General features: G+C 52.2%; 1 protein-coding gene across 9 annotated transcripts in view; it reads right to left on the bottom strand.

The window, feature by feature from the left end:
• LTO1 (LTO1 maturation factor of ABCE1) overlaps positions 1-15374 on the bottom strand; it is a 28033-nt gene extending 12659 nt beyond the window's left edge. Inside the window, exons 1-6 of one of the 9 annotated variants that reach the window (XR_004436183.1) lie at positions 15037-15339; positions 12757-12862; positions 11093-11163; positions 7283-7400; positions 5535-6973; positions 1967-1971 (exon numbers count right to left, since the gene is read on the bottom strand). Coding sequence is in view for 6 of the 9 variants with exons in the window: in XM_033207572.1 (XP_033063463.1) it covers positions 4141-4428; positions 6793-6973; positions 11093-11163; positions 12757-12862; positions 15037-15086 (696 nt within the window). In the remaining 3 variants the exon portion in view is untranslated. The other 8 variants (XR_004436184.1, XM_033207572.1, XM_033207576.1 and 5 more) reach the window with 8 other exon arrangements.
• Positions 15375-15699: the final 325 nt, after the last annotated feature.

Below are 15699 nucleotides of genomic sequence, written 5' to 3'. Positions count from 1 at the left end.
TCTGGTGGACCCTGCCTCAGTCCTCTGCAGGGCAGTTGCACCTCCCAGAAGGCAGAGGCCTCTCGTGGAGGGAGCCTTGCAGCGACAGCACTTTTCAGGGGCTCCCGCCACTTGCCCTCAGTGGCGGCTGAGACCGGGGCAGTCAAGGCAAATCCCTGAGGAGGCCCCACGTGCAAGGCCGCAAGTGTCTGAATAGTACAGCCGGCACCCTTACCCTCCAGACCAGCAAACGAAAGCCCAGGCCGGGAGAGGAGCCTTGCAGTTTTCTGTGGCTGCTATAACGCATTTTCACAAAAGAACCACCAACATTTATCTCATAGTTCCAGAGGCCAGCAGTGTCTGCCGCACTCGCTCTCCCCCAGCTTCTGGTCGTCTCGGACGACCCTCAGCTCTTCTATGCTGGTCCATGCGCAGCTCCAAACTCGGCCTCCCTCCTCACAGGGCCATCAGCTCCGTGTCTTCACGTGGCAGTCTCGCCTCTGTGCTGCCGGCTCCCCTCTCCTTCAAAGGACACCAGTCATATTGGACGAAGGGGCCACCCTACTCTAGTATGACCTCACACTAACTTACATCTTTTTTTTTTTTTGAGACAAAGTCTCACTCTGTTGCCCCAGCTGGAGGGCAGTGACGCAATCTCGGCTCACTGCAAGCTCCGCCCCCCGGGTTCAAGTGATTTAGCCTCACTCAGCCTCCCGCGTTGCTCAGAAATACAGGCACCGCCAATGGGAGCGATAGCATTAGGAGATATACCTAATGTGAATGACGAGTTAATGGGTGCAGCACACCAACATGGCACATGTATACGTATGTAACAAACCTGCACGTTGTGCACATGTACCCTAGAACTTAAACATAAAAAAGAAAAAAAGAAATATAGGCACCGCCATCATACCTGGCTAATTTGTTTCTATTATTATTTTTATAGAGACAGGATTTCACTCTGTTGGCCAGGCTGGTCTCGAACTCCTGACCTCATGATCCACCCACCTCAGCCTCCCAAAGTGCTGGAATTACAGGTGTGAGTCACTGCGCCTGGCCCAATTTACATCTTAAAAAAATCTACAAAGACCCTATCTCGTATTTCCAAATGAAGTTGCAGGTACCAGAGGCTAGGACTTCAATGTTCCTTTTTGTGAATACATTCAATTTGCAACAGACTTGGGCTCTCAAAGCCTGGAAGCAGGCTCCACAGTCCCCTCGAATTTCAGAGGCACATACTCCCTGGAACCAGCAGAGGGACACCAATCCGTGAGCCTCTAGCTCAGCAAGCATCACATACTCTAGACGTTCAGGTATCGCCCGAGATAGAGGCTTCCATCCTTGCAACCCAAGGCCCAGCTGCTCTGGTAAAGGGTGCCAGGGAGACACAGCCAAGGCGCTATCCTGCTGGGGGTCACCAAGGGGCAGATGCCAAGGCCTTGATGCCACGAGTTTACCAGCCAGGGAGAGTTATGAAAAAGTGTATGAGCAAGGAGCGACTTTCCTTCTTGGAAGTTAATCTGAGAGATCCCAGCTGAACCCCTTAGTCACGCTGGCTTGGACAACTCGCTGAATCCTTGACGCCTGGCTCCTCGCCTGCAGGCCCCGTGTCCTGTGAAGGACCAAACACAGTGACCCATTTTTCTCAGATCATAAGAACTCTGTGACTTCAGTTTCCTGAGTCACAAACCGGTTCCTCATTTGATTCATGAAGGATCAGGATAACTGTGGGAACTGGATAAACTTGCATGTTAATTACCCTTTTTGGTATCTCCAGATTACACTGGTGTTTTCAGGCAGAGTGGGAGAGAGTTCTCTGCGGTGTCGTGAGGCCAGATGAACGCTCACAAAGCTCAATAGGAAGGTCATCTCCTCCTGTGCCCACCTTGTCATTCCCTCCTCTCCCCTGGGCTCCCAAAGTGCCAGGGGCATCCCTAGGTGAGACCTGCTCACAGGGTCTGGGGCAGTTAAGGACCCATCCAGGCACTGCCTCTCCTACAGGCAGCCGGCATGGGTCCTTTTCCATAAATCCATCTGCTTTTGCCTCAATCTGGCCTCAGTCTGCTAGATTGGGGTCCCCCATCCTCAGGCTATGGACCAGCACCAGTCCATGACCTGTTAGGTACCGGGCTGCACAGCAGGAGGTGAGCAGCAGACGAGAGAACATTACTGCCTGAGCTCCGCCTCCTGTTAGATCAGCGGAGGCATTAGATTCTCATAGGAGCGGGAACCCTATTGTGAACTGTGCACGTGAGGGATCTAAGGGGCGTGCTCCTTATGAGAATCTAATGCCTGATGATCTGAGGTGGCACCGTTTCATCCCCAAGCCATCCCCACCCCCAAGCCCTGTCCATGGAAAAACTGTCTTCCACAAAACCAGTCCCTGGTGTCGAAAAGGCTGGGGACTGCTGTGCCAGATGCAAGACTGGTCCTGAAGACAGGCTGCAAATTCTCAGAAAGTAATGGCCTCAGGAAGCGAATCATTCAAGCAACCTGCTCAAGCCCTGTTGTGCCCGTCAAGCCTGAAGTTGGCCACTTACTGTGACCACTGGACTTGTCCTCAGTATCTCTGCAAAGTGAGGGTGGTAGCCCTGCCTCCAGCACTGGTGGATAATCCCGGTAAAGGGTGGGCCAGCAGCAGCCACCGGGCACATAGGCCTCTCGTCCCTTCTTCCGTATCTCCTCATTCTTTTCTTGCCACTGGTTAGAGAAAAAATGTCAAGGGGTGAATGTAAAATAAAGTGAAAGGTGGTTGTGTTTTAGGACCGCTGAGTGACCCTTGGGCAGTTCCCTTTGGCCATCCAGTGACTCTGACAGGTGATTTCGAAGTGGAGAGTTCAGTGGAGGACTGACTACTCTTGCTTGTGCTTAGCTGTTAACACTCTAGAAAAACTAACTGAAGTAACTTCAACTTTTACATGAAATGGCTTTATTTTCTCCCGAGTCCCAATTCAACAGTCTATCCAGCAGCCACAGCCGGGTCCTGTTAGGGACTAAACTGTGTCCCCACAAAACTCATGTGGAAGCCTTAACTCCCAGTGCCTCAGAATGTGACTGTTTGAAGAGTGAGGTCTTCGACAGGTACCTAAGTTCAGAGGAGGCTGTAAGGGTGGGCCCGAATGCAGTCTGACTGGGGTCCTTATAAGAGATGAGGACACACACAGAGGAGCGACCACGTGAGGACACGGGGGGAAGGCAGTTGTCTGCAAGGCAAGGAGAGAGGCCTCAGGAGGGAGCAGCCCTGTGACGCCTTGATCTCGGACTCCAGCCTCCAGAACCAAGGGAAGATGGACCGCTGTTGAAGTCACCCATCAGTGGTGCTGTGGTGGCAGCCCGAGCTGAGACAGTGGCAGACAACACACTGGGAGCTTCTGACAGGAAGGGGCAGGCCAAAGCCTTGGGAAACCAACCGCAAGGGATGCAATCCAACCCCAGGAGCTCCCAAACTCAAGGCCACTCTGGACAAAGGCTGACATCCAGAATTAGCGGGACGGGATGGGCCTGACGGGGATGGGGAAGATAACAAGCAGACTTTGTCCGCAAACAACAGAAACCCAGGGCCACAGCCTTCCATGACTGGGATGGGTAGTGCTTACAGGTGCAAGCAAGGTGGCTCAGGGCTCAGGTTCTTCCTAGCTCTTCGCTCTGCCAGGCTCGGGGTGGCTTCAGCTGTAGCCAGCTTGCAAAATGACTGGAGCAGTTCTAGCTGTCACATCCCAACAGGATGATGTTCAAAATAGCACCAGCACCTTTTCTTTGGAATGATGTAACCTTTCCCAGAAGCCCCTGCAGGACCTTCTGCCAACTCATCGCCTTAACCCAGCACAGACACACAGTCATTCTAAGAGTGGGCCCACTGTGCTGGGGACTGGTCGACCCTCTACTAACACCTCATTAGCAGAAGAGAAGACACAGACATGCTCATTCCCAGGGTCAAGGCTGAGGATGGCGTTGCCTGGAAAGGATCGAAGCACCTGTTACAGTGGGATCTGTCTGTACCACAGTGTCGGGGGTGACCAAGGGATCCTGGAAACTGCGTCTCGTCCTCTAGAAAGGGGCCAGGCAGGCACAGGTCAGCAGAGTGTGTGAGAATCTTGAAGAGGAGGAGGCAGTCCTGGCTCCATGTGAGGCAAACCAGAGGAGGAAGTGGCAGTCTGCTGCTCAGCCAGCTGTGCCGAAGAGGCAGAGAGGGGGTAGGGGGAGAGAACAGGAGACAGAGATGGGAGAAGGAAAAAAAAAAAGAGGAGGGGAGAGAAGGTCGGGGACAGCGGGGATAGAGATGTCTTGGAGAGGGTGGATTAGTAATAGCTGGGCCAGGTGAGCAGGAGCTGACCAGTCCCCAACACAATGGAGCCACTCTCGCAGTGGCTGTGTCCACGCTGGGTTAAGGAGACGAGCTGGCAGAAATCTAGGGCACATGTCTTCCTTCATATCCAGATCCGAAATGCCCTGGAGGAAGAAATAAATTGGCTGGATGTTGTGTTATAAATGATGCTGTGTCATACGTGACACTGTGTTATAAATGACATTGTGTTCCAGGTGACGCTGTGTGATAAACAATGCTGTGTTATGAATGATGCTGTGTTATAGACGGTCCCAGACAAACTTTCACTTTAGAATATGCTATTTACTTTTTTTCCAATTATAAAAATAATACATTATCAAAATAGACGACTTACAAAACACAAAAATCCACCAAGGGAAGCACAACAAAGACCCCTGATCCCACCACCTGGAAAGAATGGAAGTCCTTCTGGCCCGAAGGCACCAGCTCTGATGAAGGCACAATGGGGCGGTGCGCAGCGCAGACTTCCCCAGACCTGAGGGGAGGCCACAAATGAGGGTGCACAGCCACACACGCAGGATTCGAGTTCAGGAGGAGGAGACCTAAGTCTTGTCCTCAAAAAGAAAAAGCAGGCTGGGAGCGGTGGCTCATGCCTGCAATTCCAGCACTTTGGTAGGTGGAGGTGGGTGGATCATGTCAGGCTAGGAGTTCAAGACCAGCCTGGCCAACATGGCAAAACCCCATCTCTACTAAAAATACAAAAGTTACTTGGGTGTGGTGGCGGGCGCCTGTAATCCCAGCTACTAGGGAGGCTGAGGCAGGAGAATCGCCTGAATTCAGGAGGCGGAGGTCACAGTGAGCCGAGATCGCGCCACTGCATCCCAGCCTGGGTGACAGACTGAGACTCCGTCTCAAACGAAAAAATGAAACCAAAACAAACCAGCGGCCGGGCGCGGCGGCTCCAGCCTGTCATCCCAGCACTGTGGGAGGCCGAGGCGGGCGGATCACGAGGTCAGGAGATCGAGACCATCCTGGCTAACACGGTGAAACCCCGTCTCTACTAAAAAATACAAAAAACTAGCCGGGCGAGGTGGCGGGCGCCTGTAGTCCCCGCTACTCGGGAGGCTGAGGCAGGAGAATGGCCTGAACCCGGGAGGCGGAGCTTGCAGTGAGCTGAGATCCGGCCACTGCACTCCAGCCTGGGCGACAGAGCAAGACTCCGTCTCAAAAAAAAAAAAAAAACCCAGCCCACTCTCTCCTCCCGAGCCACCTGTGGAGGTCCGCCTGCCGCTGCTCCTGCGGGAGTCACCGCTCTGGCTCTTGCAGCCAGCAGCTTAGGCAGCACAGCACAATCCACTAGGACATTCGGGAATGGTTTTAAAACCGAAGTGGATTCATGGTGACTCCTTAAAAACCTCGTGGACTGCTTTCAGACATGCTTTCTGGAACAGGAGGGGTGGGGAGAGCCAGCGTGTGGGGACTTCGGTGACCCTGAGGTGCACACAGGAGGGTGCGTGAACACATGCCATCGCATGTGACCTCTCACCTCGTGGGGACCCACCGAACCGTCCACTCCGCTCATCTGTGCTCACCCCGCTGTCTCTGTATGACACCTCGTTAAGGACTGACAGAGACAAAAGAGCGCCTAGGAGAGGGGAGAATGCAGGAGCCTGTGCGCATGGTTCTCAGTTTCTGCAAATATAACAGCGGCCTAACATTTGGTCTTTGGTTCAAAATATTTCCCCCCTTCACCATTTGTTAATGCTGCAGAGCTCATGGCCCCTCTGGGGACAGTGTGAAGGGTATGTCCGGGTCCCCTCAGGATTGGGCTGGCTTTCTTCCTCTCAGCCAGATGGCCAGGCAAACTGGCCACCAGGGACTCCCCTGTGCTCCGCGAGGCTCAGCAAGACCCATGCGGCCTGGGAGGGAGGGCAGGGACTGGACTCCCAGTGCTGAGGTGCCGGCCTGTGCATTCCAGAGACGGCTGTGCCCGGGGGCGGTGAGGCACGGCCTTGGGGCGGAAGTCCTACCTCTGCTGCTGGGTGCCCTCAGACCAGGCAACCCCTTCTTGTCTCACCTTCTTCCTCTGTAAAATGGGAGTAACACCCACCCCGTGGGCTTCTGAAGGGATTAAATAAAACACGAGAGGCACGTCCCACAGCGCCTGGCGCACAATCGGCTTCGACATGCGGCACAGCACCCGTCCAGACCTCCCACGAGCCTCGTTGAGGGCCAACTGTCTCTCTCATTGCAAAAAAAATTTTTAAAAACTGCCTCGAGTCCAGGCCTGGGGACTGACCCTATCCAGAGCCAACCCCAGGCCAGAGCCAGCCAGGCCTGTGCTGCCAGAGAGGCCGTCAGGCCAATGCACGTGGGCCCAGCAGGGAGCAGCTGCACGAGGGCTCTGCCAGGGAAGCCTTCAGCCCAACAAAGGGCATTGTGAAGAGGCCCCAGGGCGGGCACCGAGATGACACAGGCAAAAAACCCCGGGGAAGGAGGCCCTCCCGCGGCCGAAACGGAAGCCTCACCCTCCCACTGAACGATGGCCTTCCCAGCACCGTCTGGCCCTTCCTCGCATCTCTAAACATGCCAACACACACATCTGTTCCTCGATGTTTGGTCTCTGTCCATCCATCGTTCTCAGAATGAAAGTCCGGAACCTTCTGCACTAATTTTAAAGTCTGGCTGAACGTTGAGTAATGAACAAAACTGAAAACACAAAAGAAAAGGGATGGTATTTTTAATCTTGTGTATTTTTACTGAAAAACGAGAAGATAACTCTATCTCTAGCTATAGCTTTTTCTATATACGTGGCCAGCCCGCAAGTGAGTTCTAACTCCTGTTCTCTGGACCATCTTCAGTTTTCCCGCACTGCGACTCAAGGATGAGGCGCCTCTACGGACAGCTCCACGGCGCACGCACCCCAGGCCATCGCCGCAGTGGCCCCTGGAGTGCGCTGCTCCGCCTGGGAAAGGCACAGTCAGGCGCTCCCAGCATGAGGAAACACAGTGCACGCACCTGTTTAAATTTTCCCCTGATTTTGTCTAAGTCTTCATGGAGTTTATCATAAGTAGGGTCATCATAAGGGAATTTCTGGATCATTCCAATCAATGATTCTAAGACCTTCATCTTTCGGCTGTAAAGCACAGAAATACAGACTCTCAGTCATGTGCACACACCAGGTTCAACTTACGCAACAGCTATGCTGCTTGCTTACCGAAACCCAGCAGGTGTGCTAAGAATGCCTTCGTTCAAAAGCTGGATGATTATTTTCTCATTACACAAAATCATATTTATTTACCTAGCAACGTGCTTAGGCCCACACCCAGCACCTCGACAGCAAGTGTGTGCCTCGCTTACAGACATGCCTCCATCCCGACCACGGGGCTGAATGGCTGAGGCAGCCTGAAGCCCCACTGACTCTCGAGGTCACACATGCAAAAACAGACAGCACTGGACAAGAGGGACTGGGGCTGGGCACAAGCAGGCCTGCTCTGGGTCTGGGGATTTTCCAGGATTTGGAATCTTTGTGCTCAAAGCCTTCTGGAGTTTAGCTGCAAGTAAACCAGCAAACCCCTCCCTCAAAAGAGCGGAAATCAATACTGTCCCCTCCCCAGGGAGGACAGAGCTTTGCTAGGGAGGCAAGGAGGTTCTGCAGAAAGGGTGTGCACTCAGGAGACAGCAGCCCTGGGCATGACTGCTCCCCAACACCTATCTACCCACTCTCAACCCTGCTGGCCTCGTCTGTAAAATGGGGGGGCATCCCAGCCTCCTCCAGATGGTAACAAATTCATTTCTGTTGTTTATCTTTTTTAAAATGGGGAGAGTAACAGCAACCTCACAGACTTCCAAGAGCATTAAATAACTGACATGGGCTGGGCCTGGTGGCTCACGCCTGGAATCCCAGCACTTTGGGAGGCCAAGGCAGGTGGCTCACCTGAGGTCGGGAGTTCAAGACCAGCCTGAACAATATGGTGAAACCCCGTCTCCACTAAAAATACAAAAATTAGCTGGGTGTGATGGTGTGCGTCTGTAGTCCCAGCTACTCGGGAAGCTGAGACAGGAGAATTTCTGGAACCCGGGAGGTGGAGGTTGCAGTGAGCCGAGATTACGCCACTGTACTCCAGCCTAGGGGACAGAGCGAGACTCCATCTCAAAAAAAAAAAAAAAAAAAAAAAATGACATGAAGCTTGGACTCTAGCACAGAGTAGGTGCTCAATAAATGTTAGTCTCTTGGTTTCCTCTGGATCCTAGAGACCAGGGCTCTCACCTGCAGGGGTTTAAAAATAATCCACACATGTGTACATCTGGTGGGGCCAGGTCTTTCCAATGAACCACAGAAGCATGCCGTCCCTATGCCACACTGGACCATGTGAGTGGCCAGAGTAGGCAAGATTCTCAATCAACGGGAATTTTAAAGAACTGACGGTGAGGATGGATCGACAGCAATTCAAAGCAACCAAGACTCCTGTGTGCATGCAAACAGCTGGTGCTCCTGGACACAGAGAAGAGCAAGTTCGCCAGCTGCATCCAGTTTACAAGAGCTAACGATGGCTACCTCTCTGAGAAAATACAAAACTGTGAAAGGTCAAAGCAAGTCAGTTTTAGCAACAAAGCACCTGGTTTCCAGGGAAACCAAAGGGAGACGCCAAAACGTGGGAGGTGGCTACCCAATGCAGAGGACCACCCTCTGCACGGGTGCTCAGCGATGCTGCTCAGACACACCCAGCCGGGCGCACCGTTAGAGGCAGAACACATCAGGCAGGTGTGAGCAGCTCAGGGCTAACAAAACACAAGCGATGGTACCAGAGCCTGACACTCAGCCCCGGCACGTGCTGCTCTGCAGACGGGTTTCAGCAGACTGCTAAAGCCGGGGAGAGAAGCGCCACACAGTTTACTGGAAAGCTAGTTACTCAACAGAAAGCACCATCCTGTGGCCCGAGACGCCGCTCCCCATGGTTTCTTTGGTGTTACAATGCCCAGCATTTTGCTGAATGACAATGCAGGTGGCAGGTGTTTTTCTCTTAACATCCTTATTCGGAAAAGTGTACAGGTAAAACATGCAATATCAGCCCTTCATCATTTAAAAAAAATAAACAAAACCTGACACATAAGATCCAAATATCCGTGAACCACTGCTCTACAATAAAGCCTTAGGTTCCAAAGAGACCTCTGGGTACTACTGGACGGGGCGAGGGTGGCTGCGAGGGGGGTCTGGCCGGGCTTCCACCAGCCCCTCGTCAACCAAAGCGGTTCTTCTCTGTTAGCTAGACTGAGTGTGCTGCTTTAAGACGTCAGCAAACCCCTGCTCTGGGGTAAGGGCTGGCAACCTCCTGGGATGGAACCACCGACACACAGCGGAGCACTTCTCCAGGAGCCGGCAGATTCTGCCGCTGTGGGAGACGGGAGATGGGTGGAGAACGCCAAGAGCACACATCCTTTTGTGGCCTGGAGTTGAGAGCCAAGCTCAGCTTCGACTGCCACCCAGTGGCAGCACAGGCTGCCAACAACCATTTCCCTGGGGTCCCCAGCTCCCTGCCACCGCCTGAGAACCAAGAGGAAAATGTCCTCAAGTGCCTCTCTACTAACCAGAATCCCACCAACTCCCAACTGCTGGTACAAATGCAGCAGAAAGAACCACCCGAATCAGTTGCAAGCATCCTCATTCTTAAACATTTGAATATTCAAGACATTCAAGGTATTTCTAGAAATTCAAGATATTTCAAATAAAAGCACAAGTCACGCGGTCAGGGCGAGTGTTATCCACTCTCCCTGTGCCCCTCCCATGCTAGGCGAGGCCACCAGGTGTCAGAATGACTCAGAGCACCAGCTGAGGTCCCGCGCTTGCTGCCGCCCACAAACGGCGGAGTATCCAAACCATCTCTGCCGTTTACTTGAGGATTCATTTCCAGCTCCAGAATGAAGCTAGATAAAGCAGGGCCACATGGGGCCTCAGTAAGTACAATGCAGGAAGAAGAGTTTTTGTTTGTTTGTTTTTGAGAAGGAGTCTCGCTCTGTCGCCCAGGCTGGAGTGCAGTGGCGTGGTCTCAGCTCACTGCAACCTCCGCCTCCCGGGTTCAAGCAATTCTTCAGCCTCAGCCTCCCAAGTAGCTGGGACTACAGGCACACAGAACCACATCTGGCTAATTTTTGTATTTTCAGTAGAGACAGGGTTTTACTATACTGGCCAGGCCGGTCTCGAACTCCTGATCTGGTGATCTGCCCACCTCGGCCTCCCAAAGTGCTGGGATCATAAGCGTGAGCCACTGCACCCGGCCGAGAATAGTCTTTAACAGCTAAAAACAATTCAAATGACAGCTAACATTTATTGACTGTTGACAAGTTCCAGAAAGGAGTTAAACACATATAAATGCATTTTCTTGTTAACAGACTTAGTTGGCTACATTAAAAAACTGATGACAATGGCATCCTCATTTCTGGGCCCAAGTCATACAAAACTGTTATAATTTGTTTATTAGAAGCTCAGGGGAAAGGTGAATGAGAAAATACAATCAATGTCAACATTATTTTATTGGTAGGGTATCTAAAAGCCACGTGGTTCCCTAATGACTCCAGGTAAAAGGCAGGAGCATAGAACTCGTGAGAAGCAACAACAGCCAGTGTTCATCAAACACCTCAAATGTGCCTGGCGCTTTCTATTTAGTAGTTCCGTTAAATCTCCTAACAACGCTCAAGCTTGACACTGATTATTTTCTCCATTTTACAGATGAGGAACAGACAGATTGATTACTCAAGGGCATGTCGGTAACCCATGGAACTAGAACTCCTGGTTCCTACACTAAGAAAGAAAGACACCTCCATCTTTACCTGTCCTTCTCAGTGGTGCAACTGTGCAGTAGACATTTCCATGCAAAAGCAAAACCCTGGTAGCACCCGATCTGTGAATGTGAAAAATATTTAAGAGTGAAATTAATAAGCCAACTAGCTACACTTTCATTACCAAGATCTCTCAAAACAAAAGGTGGGGGCAAAGGGCAGCGGTGCTTCTTACACTATTGTTCTCGAAGTACCCGTCGGGCATTAGGCAATGGAAATTAGGAGATTAGGTCATTGGCGGGGCAGCCAGCCTCCCAGATGCCCCAGTCCTCATCTCCTGGTACCCATGCTCTAGGCAGGTCCCTCGACACTCCATCAGGGTGGCTTTCGTAACCAACAGAATGTGGAGGACCAGTACAAAGCTTCTGAGTCTAGGGATAAAAGCCAATGCCACCTGCCTCACCAGCTCTCTTGGACCACTCATTCTTGAATGTCACAGGGACACACAAGCAGCCTCATGGAGACATCCATGCCCACAGTCAGGTGACAGCACCACCTTGGAAGCAGATCCTCCAACCCCAGTCAAGCCGTCAGGTGACATGGCTCTGGCTGACACCCTGAGCCAGGACCACCCAGCAAAGCTGCTCCTGAGTTCTCAACCCTCAGAAACACGTGAGACCATCAATATTTGCTGTGTTCATCCCCATGCATTTTGTGGTGATCTGTTTCAAAGCATCAAACATCCAATATAGTCATAACTGCCTCAACTCAGACTTTGCCACTGAAGGCCACTTATCTGTAAGTAAGGGCCAATCTAGGACAAAGGGCAAGAGGAGAAAAAAAACCATAAAGTTAATGAAATTTCAACGTAAACATAAATGTAATATTTTCACATGACAGAGGGCACCCATGCTCTGGACAAGGATTCAGCTGGCTTAGCACATGAGCCAGCACCACAACACTCCCAAATAAACTGAGGAGACCAGGGACTTGTTTTATCTTATCCAGCCTGCATGACTTAATTATACCTACCCACAGCAAAATGCACTCTCGGTTCTCTACTAAGAGTATTTCTCCAGCAACACTCCATCTAGTCCATTAACTCCCACACAAAGGCACTGTGATTTTTTTTGTTTGTTTTTTGGAGACAGAGTTTCACTCTTGTTGCCCAGGCTGCAGTGCAATGGTGCGAATCCTGGCTCACTGCAACCTCTGCCTCCCGGGTTCAAGCAAGTCTCATACCTCAGCCTCCCAAGTGGCTGGGATGACAGGCATGCGCCACCATGCCCAGCTAATTCTGTATTTTTAGTAGAGACGGGGTTTCACCATGTTGGTCAGGCTGGTCTCCAACTCCTGACCTCAAGGTGATCCGCCCACCTCAGTCTTCCAAAGTGCTGGGATTACAGGTGTGAGTCACTGTGCCCATCCAGCATTGTGACTTTTTTTTTTTTTTTTTTTGAGACAAAGTCTCGCTCTGTCACCCTGGCTGGACTGCAGTGGTGCAATCTCGGCTCACGGCAAGCTCCACCTCCCAGGTTCATGCTATTCTCCTGCCTCAGCATCCGGAATAGCTGGGTCTACAGGCGCCTGCCGCCACGCCAAGGCACTGTTGATTTTAAAAGGCCTGACATTCTTACTCCATCACACTGAATATCCAAATAAATTATAAACTGTAAATGAAGAGGTTTCATCTCCAGATGGGGGTCCCCACTTACCTCAGACCCGATTTTGGCTCCATGCAGCGTGCCATGTTGTCTTCCCTCCGTCACACCCAAACTACTACCTTCTTCGTAGCCTTCCCGATACCCTTCCGCATGAAACCTGCGAAGAAGAAGCACGCTTCATCAAATCAACAGAAGAAAGAATACTTTTTCCAGAAAAATTTTTCTCTCTTATATCACCCGGACTCAGTAAGACAAGCCAGAGTAAGAAGGAAAAGCCTAAAATTCAAGTTAGAAGACACAGATTCCAGTCCCAGATATACCACTTCCCAGTCTCCTCTGGAAGTCACTGTACCTCTTGTAGCCCAGTTTCTTCACCTACAACAAAGGGCTAAATCAGTGATTCCCAAACCTGATAAGAGTACTAGAGACACACAAGGAAAATTCAAAGATATTAACTCCAAAGCCTCACCCCTAGGGATTCGGTAAGTCTGGAGTAAGGTCCTGGAATCTATTTTTCTTTCTTCCTTCGTTTTTTTTTTTTTTTTTTTTGAGACAGGGTCTCTGTTGTCCTGCCTGGAGTACAGTGGTATGATCACAGCTCACTATAGCCTCAAACTCCTGGGCTCAAGCGATCCTCCAGCTTTGGCCTCTCAAAGTCTTGGGATTACAAGTGTGAGCCACCACACCTGGCCCAGAATCTACTTTTTTTTTTTTTTTTTGAGATGGAGTCTTGCTCTGTGGCCCAGGCTGTAGTGCAGTAGTGCAATCTAGGCTCACTGCAAGCTCCGCCTCCCAGGTTCACGCTCTCCTGCCTCAGCCTCCCAAGTAACTGGGACTACAGGCGCCCGCCACCACGCCCAGCTAATTTTTTGTATTTTTAGTAGAGACGGGGTTTCACCATGTTAGCCAGGATGGTCTCGATCTCCTGACCTCGTGATCTGCCTGCCTCAGCCTCCCAAAATGCTGGGATTACAAGCGTGAGCCAGCGTGCCGGCCTTTTTTTTTTTTTTTTTTGACGGAGTTTTGCTCTTGCTGCCCAGGCTGGAGTGCAATGGTGTGATCTCAGCTCATGGCAACCTTCACCTCCCAGGTTCAAACAATTCTCCTGCCTCAGCTTCTCGAGTAGCTGGGATTACAGTGCAGGCATGCGCCACCATGCCCGGTTAATTTTGTATTTTTAGTAGACAGGGTTTCTCCATGTTGGTCAGGCTGGTCTCGAACTCCTGACCTCGGGTAATCTGCCCGCCTCAGCATCCCAAAGTGTTGGGATTACAGGCGTGAGCCACTGCACCTGGCCCGGAGTCTACTTTTCGAAGTCTCCTAGGTAAGTCTGGTTTGCAGCCAGAGTTAGGGGGCCAAAGTTCTGTGAGTGTTCAAGTAGCACTAGCCCAAGTCAACTGCTTCCAAAAAACTGCAACATACACAGGGTTTGACATCACATCGGTAGGACAACAGAGAGAAATGGCATCAGATCACCACAAAATGTACTCCCACTGGTACCTGGAGTAGCACTGACCCTGAGGCCCAACAGTGGAACTGGCACTATCTTAACCTGCAGTCACCAAAGATGCAAGGAATGGGCTGCAGCACTCCATGAAACAGACTGCACAGCTCCCCACTTATCAGTTATGTGACCCTGGAAAGTGGCTGTGCCTCCTAGTCTGTAAATTCCGAAGAATAATTGGATCCACTTACTAAGTAGGACTGAAGTAGATAACCAGGGTAGAACGTTTAGCTCAGCGTCTGACTCACAGCACGAGCTAAATAAACGTCAGCAACTGACTGCTAAACGTTCGGTCGCTTTCTTAACTAACATCTATGGACGTGTCCTGTGGGCTGGGCACTGGAAGTCAGCCAGGAGGCAACTCACAGTTCCCCCACTGTCGCAGCACGAGGGGCTCCCTAGGGGCTCTGGAGGGAAAGGGGTGTGGTCGGGCACATCTATCAGCACATCCATGAATACTGCCGTATGTCCTATGATTAAAGAACCAGAAAAAGAGGCAACTCCCAGATGGCAAAGTCTGTCCTCCCAGAGGACGGGGCGGCCTCGGAAGAGGGGAACCACCAGGCTGAGCAGATGCTTGGGGCAGCCCTGACAGGGAAGGCGGGTCTGGAAGAGCAGCTGGGCACTTGCCCCGCAGGAGAGAGCGAGGAGAGAAGGACCAGAGCCTCAGGCCCACACTTGTCCTGCGTCCACGGCCACCAGGCGCTCCCCAATGCGCGCACCCAAGGGACGCCAGGCTCCAGCAGCCGCCCTGGGCCTCAGCCGGCGGCTAATCCGCTGGGAGAGGACCAGACTGGGCGGGGTACGGGCCTGACCTCGCCACTCACCTCTCATCCGCCATCACGATGGAATCGAATATATCCTGACTGCCAGCCATAGCGGCAAGCAGCCCGCCCTTGGCCCCCGGGATTCTGCAGCACTGCGATGCCGTCGCAGTCCCGGCAGGTTCAGGCACAAACGCTTCGCTTGGGAGGAGACAAGATCCACTTCCGGAAGCAGCAGCGCGGGGCAGGCCGGGTAAGAACGGCACGCGGGAGGGTCCAAAGTAGCCGGCACACGGCGCATGCGCGGCTGCGGCGGTGGGCAGGGCTGGGCTCCAATGAAGCCCCGGCCTGGGGTCCCTCCGCCCTGCCCGGCTCCCGCAATGGGCCTGTCTGTCCGCGCTGGGAGCGTCCATTGGCCGCGTGCGGGGAGAGCCGAGCTGCATTTTACCACCGCAGATGGAACCGAATTTCCCAAAGTGACTCCGAAAGAACCAAGGAAGAAATGGAGAGTCATCAGCTGGGCGCGGTGGCTCAGCCTGTAATCCCAGAACTTTGGGGGGCCGAGGCGGGCGGAACACCTGAGGTCAGGAGTTCCAGACCAGCCTGGCCAACATGGTGAAACCTCGTCTTTACTAAAAATACAAAAATTAGCTGTGCATGGTGGGCGGCGCCTGTGATTCCAGCTACTCGGGAGGCTGAGGCAGGAGAATCGCTTGAACCCGGGAG

Source organism: Trachypithecus francoisi, unplaced genomic scaffold, assembly GCF_009764315.1.
Source record: "Trachypithecus francoisi isolate TF-2019V2 unplaced genomic scaffold, Tfra_2.0 Lachesis_group8, whole genome shotgun sequence".
Lineage (NCBI taxonomy): Eukaryota > Metazoa > Chordata > Mammalia > Primates > Cercopithecidae > Trachypithecus > Trachypithecus francoisi.
This window is presented reverse-complemented; position numbering and strand designations above follow the sequence as displayed.